This window comes from Alexandromys fortis, unplaced genomic scaffold (genome assembly GCF_014885135.2).
Source record: "Alexandromys fortis isolate MF-2015 unplaced genomic scaffold, M_Fortis_MF-2015_v1.1 scaffold_181, whole genome shotgun sequence".
Taxonomy (NCBI): domain Eukaryota; kingdom Metazoa; phylum Chordata; class Mammalia; order Rodentia; family Cricetidae; genus Alexandromys; species Alexandromys fortis.
Window position 1 is genome coordinate 635,771 of NW_026068069.1, and position 16,994 is coordinate 652,764.

At 37.9% G+C, this 16,994-nt stretch overlaps 1 protein-coding gene across 1 annotated transcript in view; it reads right to left on the reverse strand.

Annotated features, from left to right (window-relative positions):
• Nucleotides 1–1,243: 1,243 nt before the first annotated feature.
• Nucleotides 1,244–16,994, reverse strand: part of Chsy3 (chondroitin sulfate synthase 3) — a 215,035-nt gene continuing 199,284 nt past the window's right edge. The window contains exon 3 of the mRNA XM_050120873.1: nt 1,244–3,811. Coding sequence (XP_049976830.1) covers nt 2,249–3,811 — 1,563 coding nt within the window. The 3' untranslated portion in view covers nt 1,244–2,248. The remainder of the gene's footprint in view (nt 3,812–16,994) is intronic.

Here is a 16,994-nt window from a genome sequence, read left to right on the forward strand (position 1 = left end):
AAAAAAATAGACTCAAGCCGGGCAATGGTGGTGCATGCCTTTAACGCCTTTAATCCCAGCACTTGGGAGGCAGAGGCAGGCAGATCTCTGTGAGTTCGAGGCCAGCCTGGTCTACCAGAGCTAGTTCCAGGACAGGAACCAAAAGCTATGGAGAAACCCTGTCTTGAAACCCCCCCCCCAAAAAAAAAGACTCAAATACTAAAACATTAACTAGCCATGATCAATGGATAATAATTATCCAAAATGAATAACTAAATGTTCATACATTTCTCTTTTTAAGAAAACAAAATGTGCACAAAAGCTAAGTTATGTAAGGTAAGAAAATAAGCTATTAAAATAAATATTGTGAAAGCCAAGGGAAACATAAGAGCAGAGATCAATTTTAAATTGCTGGCCCTGTCAAGATAAACATTTTAAAAGTGAAAATGTCATTAATTCCTTTCTGGTGCACTTAAAATGATTAAGATGATATGTTTAGGCAGGGAACTTTCCCTCCTGTTTTGCTCAATACTAAGTAATGTTATTTTGAAGACCTGGGAAGACTTTCAGTAAAAGGGGTTGTTACCAGGCTAGGACCCTTCATGCTTGGTGCCCTTGTGGCCATGTGTCACAAACAATGCCAGCCATTTGTGAGACTCACTCTCCAGCTGACTTTGATAAAAATTGTTCTTGTTTTTTGGTGAAAAATGAAAGTCATTTTCTTTACTTTGTTCATAAGGGCAAAATGTAAAAGATAAACCTTTTCTTCATTAGAAGCTGAAGACAGGCATGACGACACACATGGTCTGGTCAGCACCAGGAAGGTCTAGGTGGAATGCAGGAAAACCAGAGAGTTGCCAATGTTGAAATGTTTTGTTTGATTTTTGTGTACATGTGTTACCTATTTGCAGAATGATTTTTTAGAACAAGTTTCATGAGACTTCCTTGCCTAAGTATATAGGTATTCATTCTCTCCTACATTTCTTAAATATGACAGTTTTTCTAGCATTGACCTCATAGACTCAGTTAAAAGAAAAACTGTAGTGAGAAATGAGATATTTCCCTAGGTGTTTTTTTCATAATTATAAAATTAATCTTCTTTATAATTTCCCCCAGGATTGTTCTATTTTTATATACTTTCTAAGGCAGATTTTGAATGATTCTTTTGTGGTTGGACAAGTCCTAGTCTTCAGAGACTGAGAAGAGAGTAGTCTCCTTTCAGAGGGTGGATTACTAAATTAAGAATTTATTCTCGTGAATCACTTATGAAGGCTGGGAGTAAGGCAGAACACAATGCACTTCCCATGATCCCATGGTATTTTTCCCATCTAGTAAAGCCAGAATGTTTTGTTGAACACAACCCTAGAAATTACATCAAATAAGACAGAAAGAAAACAACAGAGCATTGTCAATGTTTTTGAAAAAGAATACGGTTATACCTGTGTTTTATTATAAATAAACAGGTTCTGTCATGTTTTATCTTCTTGCCAGCAAATGAAGGACATTGTTTCATAAAGCTTCTAAAATGTACATGAATATTTCATTAAATCATATTTCCTTGAGAAAATAAAGTTCCTTCGCATTTATAGCAGACAGTTGTGAGGAGTTCGTCATTGTAAGACCAGGGTAGCCAGTACCGGTTGCTTGTGGAACAGTACTCCTCAATTTTTAAAACTTTTTTCTTAAAAAATAAACATACAATCATAGGTGTTCATTTACTTTAAAAATTCTAACGATGAAGAAAATTATTGTCTATATATTTAAGTCCTTGTATAAATTACAAAACTCAAGTTTATGTCACAGAGTCCCTTCCCCATAGGAAGCATAAAGCACTTTTGTGGTACCTTTCACCAGTAAATATTTGTATCACATTGAAGTTGACAAACAAAAGAAAAAGTCAATATTGCATCTTTAAGCCCTAAGAGAACATTCTTCTAAGCTGTCTCTTGTGATGAATGCGCTTCCAAGGCCATTTGACTGCCACGATTTAACTCAATCTCAAAGCAAGTTATAGAAAAGTAATACGTGTATTGACTTCAGTAGAACTCTGACTGTGGAATATCAGTGAACTTCAGACTCTTCTTGCTTGAGGTCAACAAACACCCATTTGGAAGACAACCAAGAGTACTTTAAGACCAGAACAACAAAATAAAATTATATCAACAATAATAACAATAACAATAAAATAACAATAATAAAATAAAAATAATAATAGCCAACACTGAGGTAAACTCCCCTTTCAAAAGGCAATTAAGTGTTGCCTGGACTGTCAGGAGAGAGTTCGATTGTCCCTGATACCCAAATGTTTTTCTAACCAGAGTTCAGCCAGTTGCATGGTTGAGGCAAACGTACTTGCTTTGGATCCTAAACACATCTTATACTGCTTAGGGTCCAAGTTAGGATCACAATGAACTGGATGGAAAATGTGCACCACTCCAATTTCTTGACTTCTGAAGGGTTGTAAGCCAGATAGGATAACTTTGCTGTAAAGATCGACATCTTCCAGTCCCCAGCCTTGTATTGAGGTATCAAATCCACCTGCACCCAGTAGATCACTTTTGTAAATACAGGTGATTCCATAGCCGTAGTCTCTCCAAAATCCAGTTTCCTTTGAGAATACAAAGTCATCCTCTGGGGGAGGATTTCCCATGTGGGTCACCTTTGGGTCATACTGGCTAAAGATGATGGGGAAGTATACCTGTTGTCCCTGAATTGTATTGTCTCTACATCGTTGGAGAAAGTCTCCTCTAAAGATCAAGTCAACATCACAAAATAGCAGCAACGTGTCATTGTCAAACTGAGAAGAAGCCATTTCAAGACCACGACCTCTGGAAAACTCTCCCTTCATGGGAATGAGCATCACTTCTGCCTTAGGGTACCTACTCTGATAGTCTTGTATCAGCGCAATGTGCTTGTTGGAGTCTTGGCCAGAATCCCCACTGAAAAGGATGATGACCAGCTTTACATTTTGCTTTGGGATAAGACACGTACTTTCAAAATTTTCCATGAATCTCAAGAAAATATCGTACCTGCCAATAAGGGGAACAAGAATATGTACTTTCTTTTCATTGTGCCCTCCCATTTCTTTGGCCTCTTGAAGAGAAGAGAGTATCTTTAGAGAGTTGGAGATGAACGATAATGACTGAGTGCCGCTGTTAATACTCTCCACCACGCTGTTGACATCGAGTTCCTCCATTTCTCTGTAGAAAGGCTTGCTAAATAATTGCTGAAGATAGGCGTGGCGCCTCACGGGCACCGTCAGTTTCCTCCCTTTGTGCCTTTTGTACAGGAGTAGCAGATCCAAAATGTACTCCACCCCGTGCATGGGGTCGACCCTGCGGTAGCCATACTGAATTTCCTTGAAGTCTATGAGTCGGCCCCTACTCTTGGCATTCTCGTTGATCATCTCCATCACCTGCAGGACGGTGTCATCCAGGGCTGTCCTTAGGATGCTGTTCATGCTCTGTCGAGGGGGCTGGTTCTCCGCAGCTGTGTAAAGCAGCTTCCCGGTCAAGAATTCCCACTCTATGACCTCATCTCTCTCCCGTGGCTGGAAGTGGTTGAAAGAGGGCATCACCCCCAGCTGCTGGTCCTCTTTGCTCACTTCGCTGTTGCTAAGCTTACTCATGAGGGCGCTTTCCCGGTGGAGCTGGATGGTTCGGTAGCGGAGCTCAGAGATCTTCCGGCTGAGCATGTAATTGTGCAGTCTGTACTGGTACGCAGGCCTTTTGTTCGGATGAAGTGTGATGGCCGCGTGGATTTTGCTGTTGTGAAGGTCTTGGATGTAACCCTTGCGGTTGTGTTCATAGTTTTCGTGGAACAGCTGCTGCATCTGCAAAGTAAAGGCAACCAGAATGTAAGATGGAAAGAAAACAAGCATGATAGTTAAACATGTAAATGAAAATATTTAATAGATATTTACTAACATGGCACTTTGTCAATAAGCTTTATAAAATCATACTATAAGTTATAATCATACTATAATTTATATTATAATAAAATTATATTATAAAAATAACAAGCTTTATTTCTAAAACAAACAGAAAGTTTTACTTATCATATATAATATGAGGTTTTGAAGTATTCAAAAATAGTGGGAGTAATTAAACCTAGCTAATTAGCATATTTGCTATATCATAGATATCATTTCATGAAATCCACCCCCCGAAGAACACTACATTATTATTGACCTCATCCTCCATTTTGTATCTTAGAGCCCTTGACCATAGCGTGTCAGTGAAACTTTATCTCAACCCTACTATTAACAACCATTTTACTTTCTGCTTCTAATTAGATCAACATTAAAAAAAATTCAACTTGGACTCAGGTAACAAATGCCAGACACATTGGGGGGTGGGGGGGATACTATAAACCAATGGTTTATATATTTTCAAGTATTTTGTATCTTTATTTCTCCCAAAACCAGTCCCAAATCATTCAAATATTTCCATAACCCCCTAGGAGGCCCTTAAGAAGGAAAGAGGTGCAGTGACCATGCCATGGGTTTCTCTAAGAGGATGTTTGCTGAAGAGTAAAATGGGTCTACTGCTTGGCATGGCAGGAATATACTCTTCACCAGATGAGCCTTGGACATTTAGTGTCCTAGTATACCAGCTTCATTAAGGGAGTGCTTGGTAAGAAGCTGACTTCCACTGCTCATCTCAAGTTATATCCAGTTAGACATGATTGACAGCCTCCGAATCAGGAAAGCTTTCAGCTCATCTATAAGGAATTTACTAACCCAGAAATGTAAGTGAAGATACATATTTTTAACATCAGCATTCAAATCTCCAACTCACATTTCTTCCTATCACAGGAATCAAAAGCGTTCTACCACATCCACACAAATAAAATATACTGAGTGAAGAAGCTTTTTTTTAAGAGAGAGCTGAGAAAGATACTGATCTATGAGCATGGTAACACATCCTTGGGAGTTATGGTATAGCTATGTTCATCTAGTAGAATAATAGTAGTAGGTGCTCCCCCTTGGCACCTAACCTATCTAGTCTCAGGTTCTTGATCTCATTAACAACAGCAGTGTTTCATCTCACAGTGGTGGCCTTAAATCCAGTTGAAAAGTGATTATCACTCCCCTAACGTGTGCCACTATTGTACCAGTGTGTATATCTTGCAGACGGGTTATTATTATAGCTCACAAGGTTCATAGGGTGAGGTGGATTATTACTTTTCTCCTTTGGCAGCATGGATAGTACCTTCTAGCACTATGGATGCTAGCAAAGAGAAAGTAAGCTTCCAGTGGAGCCCAAGTCAGATTTCTCCATCTTCTATACTGAAAGCATGCAATGTCTTCAGGAACAGGATGTTACCATCATGTTGTGGAGGGTAACCACAACATTTGGGGATTCTATAAGACCCTATTAGTCAATGACTCAAAAAGAGGGAATACATGCATTTATTTCATAGCATTTGGTGTCTAATGGGGATAGGAAACATTTTCAAAATCAGCTCATTTATACATACTTCAGGTAATATAATAATTATGATAGTATCTTCAATATACTTTTTATTAAGAGGCATATAGATTGTTCAAATTTTTTACTTTCATATTTAAAGAGGTTAAATTTATTATTAAGGCTGGACAGTTAATCTAAGAGATGTACTTCAGAACCAACAGAGATTAAGTATTGTTGGGAGCTATTGGGGGCTAAGGACCACGGAACCCTGAATTCCCTGTGAGCGGCATGTTTTTCCTATGCTTGCAGCTGCTCTGAGCAAAACAACTTGTTTTCCTCTGCTCTGAGCAGCTTGCAGCTGCTCTGAGCACAGACCCTGATGGCAGGCTGATGGGTCTACAGCTGAAAGATCTCAAGAGCTGGAGCTTGGGCAGAGCCCCATTTAAGCTTCCCCTGAGCACAATAAATTTGGTATTCTTGAATCAAGGATGACTCGTGTCTCTCTCGTGTGTCTGTCTATGTGTCTTTAAGTCTCCAACTTAGTTCCCAGCTCGCATACTGTCTTGTGGGGGCACGGGCGCTACAGGCATAGTAATGTATAGCATGAAGTACAGGTTTTTACAAAGTATACATAGGTTTTTGAACATGGCGCTCTGTCTTGTCTAGGGAATTTCACAGTAAGTCTATTTAATCCTGTGTCTCCTCTGTACAAAGATAAAATGCCAACTACTTCAATGCTTATTGAAATTGCATTAACTAAGATAAAAGCATGCATGACTTTTTAACATTGTAGCTATCTAATAGGGAGTCCTTAGTAAACAATAATTACATGGAAATAACTATTCAAGGACGCAGCAATTTTATTTTGAAATTGTGTTTTTTTTTTATTAGGACTCTTCAGAGAAGGAGGATTGCACCCTCAATTAAAACATTCCTTTATTTTCATGCTCATCAAGGCAGAATTTGAAATTTGGCTAAATAGAGTAAGTGCTTAAGTACTTCACGTACTATTGGCATATTAAATTTTAAAAAGCACATTGTAAATATTTTACCAAATTAAAGTTTATAGTGATTGAGTTAATTAATTAGAAGTCTATTAAGAACAATGAAAATAGAGTTAAAACAACAAGGTACATATCATATTACATATGGAATACAGCAAAACCTGAGAAAACAATGTGAGGTTTACACTTGAAAATTATAGGAGCATGTTTGACATGATATATAACTTCTGGTTGAATTTGCTTGTTTGTTTAATTACCAGTTGACCTTGTGGTAGCACCATGATACAATAATATAATCACAGTTGTAATGATAACAATGGTTTAAGTCATTCACAACCTCAGTATCCGAGAGGCTATGAGAAAAACGTATTATGAAAAGTCAGAAGAAAAACAGATGTCCAGAAATGGTTTAATATGAATTATTGCAACACTTTACTATGTTGAGTTCCCTCTGCCTTTGAATTTATTAGTAATGGAAATATAGATTGCATAATTATGAAATGATCATAGATATGCAAAAGAAAAACTTCAAAATCCTTTAGATATACAGGAAGGAGTTGGGTATTTAAATAGACGCAAGGTCAATATAAGAATAATGGAAAGCTGATTTATGAGATTGTAAAATGGTTATACAACTATATCAGTTTAATAGATACCATTAAGTCATGCAACTGCAAAATAAAAATTTCCAAGACTGTAAGTTATTTAAAAAGAATAATGTCGAATAGAAAATACAACCAACTCCAATTTAAAATAATATTGTTCACAAAGAAAATGTGGGGGACTTCCATGGGTGGCTGAAGATGAGAAAGTCCATCAGGAGGCAACTGGTGACAAAAGGCCACGCAGGGCAATGGTCACAGAAGGCCACGCAGGGCAATGGTCACAGAAGGCCACACAGGGCAATGGTCACAGAAGGCCACACAGGGCAATGCTGTTGGTGAAAATTGCTGCAGACGGCAGAGTTCACAGAGAGCTAGGAAAAGAAATAGTCTAAAAACATTGAGCACATAGCCCTCAGTTTATAACTGGGGTGCAGACACTCACAAGAAAAAATCAGGTAGAATCAATCCCTGGAATCAACATCTATTTCAAAGAAATAGAAAACACAGAGGCATGGGAGATATGAAACACATGGGAGGTTTGTCCACGGAACAGATGTAATTTTAGGCTGCAGAGAAAATCAATGTCTTGTCTTTGTTGAAATTAGCAAATATAGAACTGTTTCAAACACACTTCCAAGATAAATCTAAGGTGGATATCTTGCCTGGTTAAAATTCTTTCTTTCTGAGACAAGTCGTTTTCCTAAGAAAGCACAAATACAAAGTCCCAGTTGAAAAACCAACATAAAGAACTGCCACCTCCCCCAATCCCATAAGAAATTATAAGCTATGGAACTGAGGAAAACATTTAGCAAACTAAGCAGAAATATAAGATGGTAGGGACGTGATGCTGCGAGGAGACATCAGCCTGTAGATTTAAACATAAATTGTAAACTGTCACAGACAGGAAAATAAAGTGAGAAGGGGAACAGGTAGGTCCCTTAGAGAGACTGCAAGTGTTCAATAATACCAGGAGACACACTAAAGAGACGATTCAAAGTAGTGTTTTTGTGGCAGGAGGGGCAGTTCAGGTAGCAAAGGTGCTTGCTGCCAACCACAATGAACAAGCCAGAAGGTAGAAACAGACTCCAGCAAGTAGTCCATTGTCCTCTGACCTCCCTGTTCAAGTTTGTGTGTTCACAAGCACATGTGTGCATGAACACACACACACACACGGGGGAGGGGCTGGGGTGGAATAAATAATAATTGGGTTACTTTTGTCTATTCTTTAAAAATACATTTACACGACATCCTTTGATCATACATATTCAACAGTCCCTACCTCTAACCTCCCTTTTGTCACACACCATGTTTCCCTCCTAACTTCGTATCTTTTGATTACTATTATTAACTCCCTGAGTCCAACCAGCATATAATGTGTTAGTTAGCATAGGGACATTTCCTAAAGAGGTGTGCCTTGTGACGAGCCTTTCCCCTACCTGTGTACTCTCTGCTACTCCACCCCCTTCCATAGCTCCTCCCAGGCCCCATATTCATTTCCTTGTTTATGGCCCACGTGTCCTATGTCCACCCGTCATCCTCCTTCATGACCCAGTGTTACTCAATGGGTCTCTTTTTCTAGATATTTAGACTTTACCCAGACTTACACATGTTCCCACAAGTACACATATGCAATATAGGCTAGGATATGGGGGAAGACTTTATCTTTTTGTAGTTTGACCACCTCATTTAATATTATACATTTCGGTTGCATCATATTTCTGAAAATTTCATTTTTCTTTACAGCTGAAAATATCCCATAGTGTATATGTACTACAGTTTCACTAGCCAATCATCTGTTGATGACATCGAGGCTGGTTCTGTTTCCTTGCTATGTTGAATACAGCGGCAAGAAACACAGTTGTGAAAATGCAGAGGCAACAGAATACAAAATTTGGGGAAAGTATACCCCCAGGAATGCCATCTTAGTTTCTGAGACGGGCTCTCTCACTGAACCTGATCTCACCAATATGGGCAGGCTGACTAATAAACGTCATCAATCCTCCTGCCTCTGAGCCCCGCAGTTCTTGGTTTGCAAACATGCGCTTCTGCTAGGCCTTTACCAGAGAGCTGGGGATCCAGACTCAAATCTTTGTGCTTGCACAGCAAGCACTGTATTGAGTGAGCTATCTTTGCAGATTTCATTGCCCTGATTTTTAAACATTCTATCCAAGACACCAGCAATCTTTATAGAAACAGACTTAAGGAACGAATTAACAAGAAAAAAAAAATAAGTAACTGTCATCAGAAGGATGAAAGTGGGTATTGCAATTATTATTGTAACATAAGGTCATGCTGACAGATATATACATAACATCATATGCTCCATTACACTTCTATCTATATATAAGCCAAGGTCGCTCATATACAAAACACAGCAAAAATTAAATGGAACAGTGGAAATTTAAATTTAAAGAAAAAGAGATGGGAATTAAGGGTGATTTTTAAAGAATCTAGTAAGTTAAAACAAAAGACATAAAAAATGTAAAATACAGTTGACAGAAGTTTAGAAAATGGACAGGTCCACCTGGGAGGTCTGTATGTAGCCAGATGATAGTCATTTCAGAAGATCAACAAAAGAAACAGGCAAAGAACTATCAACACAATCATTCATGAAAACTACCCCCATATGCAACAGATAAAGGGCTGGTTTTTCCAAACTATAAAGGCTTATTTCCCCAAACCTTCAAGATGGACTAACTCATGGCATATAAATCAATGAAAATTTAAGATCCTGTAGTAGAGAATATGCTGGAAGTCTGTTAGGAGAAGAGAAAGAAAAAGCTTAGGAACTTGAATGTCTTTGGACTTCTTAGAAAAGAAAAGAAAAAAAGAAACAAGATTATTGTTATGATTGTTTCAAAGTTTGATGAAACAAGGATGTCAACCCTGAACTGCCTGTCTCGACAGCAGGAGATAATAAGGTCATGACCTTAGTTCATTTCTAACTATATATCTAGCACATTTCTCAGAAAACTATTAGCTGATCTGTTTTACCAACAGAGGAAAAACAAGAGAAAGGAAGGAACTGTCAAAACAGGGACATGAAGTACAAGCAAAATTAAACTGATTATCATGGAGAAGTTGGTGAGAGGAAGCTACACGTATGTGTATATGAACATGATTGAAGATATTGTTTGCTTTTTTACGAGGGGACATAAGCAAGATGTATCCGTGTAGAGTGAGAGAAGGCTCTCTACCTTGATTAACAAGCCTGATCCATGGGAATCCAACTGGATGATTTACAGAAAAATTGGCTTTTCTTAGCAATTTCCCTGTAAAAGGTGATGACCAGTCCATTCATACAAAGATCTTAATAAGCTCATACAAATGTTGTAAAATGATTTAATTTTGAATTAATTTATAAAGATCAGTAAATGTTTGAAAAATCCTTCTAAATGAAAAGGAACTAAGAGAAAAAAATAAAGCCAATGGCTAAATGGATAAGATAGAGAAAAAAAATGCTATCAAACAACTTTATAAAATTGAGAGAATGAGAGAAAGAGGTTGTAATAAAGAAATAAAAACTAAGTGATATAAAATAAAAAAGGCTCAAGCCGGGCAATGGTGGTGCACGCCTTTAATCCCAGCACTCGGAGGCAGAGGCAGGCGGATCTCTGTGAGTTCGAGACCAGCCTGGTCTACAGAGCTAGTTCCAGGACAGGCTCCAAAAGCCACAGAGAAACCCTGTCAAAAAAACCAAAATAAATAAATAGATAGATAGATAGATAGATAGATAGATAGATAGATAGATAGATAAAGGCTCTTAGAAATACAAAGAGCTTAATGAGCAAATCATTAGTTGGGAAGAAGTAGGCAGTCTTTTGCTTTTCATTCTAAATCTCAAAGCCTTGCATGACGTTTCGACCACTTTGCATATAGGTTTAGTATAAGTGAATTTAAACCAATAATTAATTGCATACATATAAATTTTGATAAATATTTGGCACAGCTGTTTTGTTAGAAAACCTCATAGGAAAGGTATCTGAATATAAATCTGAATACTGCTTTCGGTAGGGTGGCCATTTTTATAATATTAATCTTGCCAGTCTACAAGCATGGGGGGATCTTTCCATTTTCTGGTATCTTCAATATGGAAGGAGACAAAGGTGGTGGATGAATACAAGGAAAGAGCATCTTCCAGACACAGGTAGCTGCACATCCGAACTCACAGTGATAAAGGCATGCACAAGATGTATGCAAGCTCACATCACCAAATCCCAACATGAGAGGAAGGTGAGCACAAAGTCCGACCCCTTGTCAAATAGCTACTAGCAACTGATAGTTGCTGGGGAGGAAGAGACAGATTTAAGAGTACAGCCCTGAGGAGTTGATCACACTCTAGTGGAAAGTCCATACATCCAAGATTATATGGGCAGAACAATTTTGATTAATAGGCGTTGCAGAGAGAATGAAAAGCAAAAACAACAAAGTTGAGTGTGTAGGGAAGGATAGCTATGGATCTGGGAGGGGTTGGGAAGGTTGAATTTGCCAACACACATTTTAAAAGAGTTCTGAAAGAAGTAATAGTTTTTGCTGTTCACGTTGTTTTTAAACTTAGGAAATGGCCCTAGCATGCACAAGAACTATTTCCTTCACCCATTTCTGCTATAAGGAGTGCATGTACTTTCTTTCCGGGGATCTTCTCCTCTGTTCCCCAGCCAGTCCTCCCGCTTCACTTTCTTACATTCTGTCAGAAAAAAAAAAAATCGCATCACAAATAAGGTCACCTTTATGAACCATGTAGTAGAGATTCCAGTCCCCAGAGAACTCAGAAATTCTCCTCTTGCATTTAATAGCTTTGACCTCCTAGTCTAGTCTAGAAATATTTGCTATTTCTTTTCTATAGGATTTTATATGTTCTGAAGAAAAGACCTATTTCTATTTGTTTGTCTCACCATAACTCAGTCAGTGAGTATACCTTGCAAGTGAGCACTTAGACAGAAGTCAGACCATCAGGGATGGACCTGGCACTGAGGCCGAAGAACCAGAACTGTGTGGACTCGCACAGACTCCTTACTTCACAATGCTTTGGTTTAAACACTCTTAAAACACGTGTACCAAAGCATGAAGCCTGCAGAGCACTGTCAGCATTAACTAGGTTTGTCTGGAGTGCTCAGAAAAGTACATGCCATATAATAATTGCGATAGGAATGACATTTTGAATACACATGCTTCTGTAGACATTTGCGTTTTCTAACGTTATTAATGAAAGTTTCAAATATGGAAAAAGAATGGCCTTGGTCAAATTTTCCTTAGAAAATTTACATATTATTTGATTTATCACCTGAAAACTAGCAAACTGACAATTCATACCATGAAGTCTTTGGTGAAATAAAAGAGAAATGAGAGATGACCGTGACTGGGAAAGCTGGCTCTGAATATCTTTGATGCTCTCCATTAAGGACAAGCAATGACATTAATTTTTCTCTAATAAGGAGAAATTTTCCTTAATTTATTTGTGCAAGAAAGCATTTCATTCTGCTGATTTTTTTCTCAGCTGTCACAATGCTTTTCTAAAAAGAAATGATCTTCTAAATTGCAAGCATTTGCATATATTTCTTTAATATAAAATTGAGGAGAACAGGGGCAAGGAGGGGTTCTTATACTAGGAAGTGGATAGTCCACAATTAGAGTGATTGCGAGGGCTTACAAGACAATAATGAATCATTAGCACAATGTAAAACATAATCGTGACTATGTACTAAAGACTTCATAATTTGCTCTGTGAATATTTAAACTTATTTCATTTGCTGTGATTTAGTTATATAATACTAATGACTAAATGGAGAGTACCACTGCCCTAATGAAAATGCCTAATGACGCTTCTTTTATTTTACTATATTAGAGAAAATAGAAGTCCTAAGGGGAATAGTGGTTTCTCCAATTAATGCTATTATTCTTCCTTAAGTGCTGTCTTCAAATATTAACAGGAATGTGCATAAAGTGTGTCCTACTTCTCTATGGGGGAAAAAAAAACACAATGAAGGCACAGCTTGACTTTAAATCATAAGAAGTAATTTTAGAAAAAAATCATTTAATTCTGTAGTTATAGGAAACAATTTAAAGTTGTCATAAGATGTACAGTAAAGAAACAGTCAAAATCATTGAGTTAGTGTAAGCATAACAAAATAAGCCCTTCGCACATCATTTATTCTTTTCACATAACCTATTGTTTTTCTATAGAGATTTATAAAAATAAGAGTACTTTGTGAATAAGCACAATTAATCTATGGATTCTGCTTTTAAGATTAACTGTTCAATATGGAGAAAAATTGCATGGAACACAAAAACATGAGGAACCCCACACACACACACCCCACACACAAGTTGAGAGAGTTGAGTAAGGTGAGCAGATATCAGTATGCTGATTGTGAAATTTAGTTATAGACTATATCAAATGCTGTCTTAGTTGGGGACTCTATTACTGTGATGAAATACCAAAGCAACTTGAAGAAGATTTATTTCATTTTTACAGATCACAGCCTATCACGAAGAGAAGTCAGGGCAAAAGCTCAAGAAAGGGACCTGGAGGCAGAAACTGAAGCAGAAACTGTGGGTTAGCACTGCATACTGGTTTGCTCCTCTTGGTTTTCTCTGTTTGATTTTTTTTTATATACTCTGGGGCCACTTGTCCACAAATGTCACTGCCCACATGGGCTGGCTTTTTCATAAAAATCACCAACTGAGAAAATGCCCCGCAGGCCAGCTCAATGAAGGCATTTTCTTTTCAGTTGAGGTTCTAGAGTTGACGAAACAAACAAAAAGAAAAGCAAACAACAACAGAGGCCCCCAGATAACCAGCTCAGACGCTTGTTTTTATGAGCATATGTGAATCCATCACTATCTCAGACAGCTAAGAAAATAACTACAATTCAAAAGTTGAAATAAAGTATTTTATACTTTTTCTCTTCTTAAAAGAGATTATTACATAGTATATTAAAAGCAGATTTTGAGAAGCTGTAGCCCAAAGGCTGCGCATGTAATCATGCCATTGTTTTGTGTTTCTTGAGTTGGGAAGTCCATCACTTTTAATGAATTTTAAATTGAGAAATGTGAAGCAGGCAGCACCATTTTCAGTCCTATCCACTTTCCTCATGTTTGTTTTATGATTTTAATTTGCTTAAAGTCATTTGTGTTTTTAGATATCATTTTAAAGTCACAAAAGCTTAGTTTTTTTAATTTGAAATCTGTAGCTGCTACACCATGGTTTAAATTTGAGAATACGTTACTAGGCGATATAAGCCAGCACAAACACATGCACGTGCACACACATACACACACACGTTCATGCACACACAAACACACACAGCTACTAGCTGATGAACTCACTATTGGAATTATCTAAGTAATCTTGTTAAGCAAATACAATCTACAAAATGTTAGATGCCAAGGACTGGAGGAAGAGGACATGGGAGCTGATACAAAGTGGATACAGTGATCCAGTTTTGCAAGGAAGATTCTAGAGATCTGATACCTAACATGTGAATGCCCTTGCCGTTACCGAACTGTACACTATAAATGTGAAAAGTAGCTCCGTTTATTTCACATGGTGCTCTAATTCCCTGAAAGAGATTCACACCACGCTCTGACTAAAATTTGCCATAAGAATTTACATCTGGGTCAGTTGTGTATATAGGCAAGATTTCTCTCCTGAACAGTAACAGAAAAGCTTCTCTTCAATCTTTAGTTCAGTTTCCCACCTTATATCTCAAAGAAAGAAAAAGATACCTTTCCAACCAGACAGAGCCATGAAAGAGAGGACTGCTTTAGAGAGCAAGAAACAGCAGTACCGCTGGGCAGTTGCATCAGAGCTCTGAGGATACCAGAGCTGTGGCTCTCCCCACACGGTTATGAAGCCATGGTGCTGTCACTTGAACCCAAGAATCCCTTCAAATACAGTTCCCCTGATCCATTTCAGGGTGAGGCCTGTGCTAACTCTGTATAGTTTCAAAGAGAACTTGCCATTTGTTTAACTAGCTAGTTCGTACTTGGTTGAAATTCAAGCTGTGAACTCACATGGGTGCCCTATGCCGTTAGAACAGATCTCATGTTATTTTCCTAGCTATTTTAGTTTCAGAAGTCAAAAGACGTTAGAAGAAAAATAGTTGTCAGATTATAAGCAAGATAACTCACAGATATGCCTAGATATGAAAATTTCTACACAGTATATATTCAATACTGCACGAAAATACTTTAGTCACACAGCAAATATCTCACAACTGTTCACTATAAATAACTGTTGCAGACCTCTCAATGAGCTATGTTCTGAACATCTGACACCTCAGGCAAACACAAAGAGTTAGGGCCATAAAGGGATGACCCAATTAATCATATTTCTATTTTTAATAACTTATAATAATGCTATTAGTAGCTTCATTTTACACATTTTGAATTTCCATGTGTTCCACCACAATTCAAGAATATTAAATGGGAAATCAAAAAAATATTGGTAAGTTTTTGTGGCATGATGAAATTCCATGATGTCCTTCTCTGGGATAGCAATCATTCCTCTGTCCATTAGAGCCACACTGTATGTACCACCAACCCTTTGTTTTACCTTAGAAAGTACAGCTTGGAGCTTGCCATATGACTTATGTTACAAATATGGAAACATCTTATCTGTCATACACCTTAAATGGCCAAGGAAATTTCCCATTGCTTCAAACATTTTCAGGAGATGCCTTGTTTGAGCATCTAAAACCATCTTCTGTTTTGTCCTCTGGGGTCTACTAGGCAGCACTTACACCTAGGCAACTCTGAACACATACCATGGATGTCTTGGTTTTCCTTATGCTCTGTAACCTTTCCTAGAGTGGCTAACCTTGAATACCAAAATTATCAATGGGGAAATCTTGATTTTTCTTCATTCTTCATTTTCATTCGTCTTTCACTTTATGACCTAAGCTTAGGGTCAGGCATTAGAAAACCAGTCAGTTGCAAGTGTGTTATGTGGTAAAAGTAGCCTTTCCCTTTCCCAGAGCTCACTCCCTGCTCTGAAGTGTTTTATTTTATTTTACTTTTTGGTTTTTCGAGACAGGGTTTCTCTGTGGCTTTGGAGCCTGTCCTGGAACTAGCTCTGTAGACCAGGCTGGTCTCAAACTCACAGAGATCCGCCTGCCTCTGCCTCCTGAGTGCTGGGATTAAAGGCGTGTGCCACCATCGCCCGGCCCTGCTCTGAAGTGTTTAAAGCGAAAACACTTAGGAAAAACTTGGAGGACAAAATTCTTTTCGGCTAAGGTAGCATGAACTGGCATGCTTTTCTTAGGGTGCTTTGTGTAGCAATCTAGGTTGGACATCTGTGATTCTGATCTTGTATATAACTCTAACATTTTAAACTTGCAATCTATTTACAAAAAAAGCTTTTAGTCTGGTTTGAACTTGCGCTGAGGTAAAAATGAGCTATGTACAGTTAGTCAGAGTAAAAGGAATAAGACAGGTTTTTAAGTGTCTGCAATGCTTGGTGGACAAATGGATCTAGTTATGAAGCATGTCAGTATATCAAAATTATGTATTTAAATGAAAAGTCCTCTTCCTGACCACCCCCAGATATATGTGTGTCCATAAGATTGAAATGTAATCATGGTATTGCATACACACACACATGAAAATGCATGGTAATCTGAAGATATCATAGCTATTATCACAAGCAAAATTACAGTTTTCAAAGTCAATGGGCCTGCAGGCCCTGACTGGCAGGGTTCCTCCATCAGAGAAAAATTTCTCAGGGGGGTTGATATCTGAATTACCAATTGCTATAAGGTGTAATTGAGTCATGGCCCACAATAGCTTGTGAAAACATTCCTGACACCCACTGACTTTACTTTCCAGGTAGACATTTAATTTTTTTTTCATAAATTGTGAAGCAAAACCTCCCATTTACTTTATCCTTTAGACTTCTTATCTACCCACAAGTCACAATAAAAGAGGTAAAAAGTGTTTTCAAGGTGCCACTCTGTAAACATATACCTACCAGTGACTGATATAATATTAAG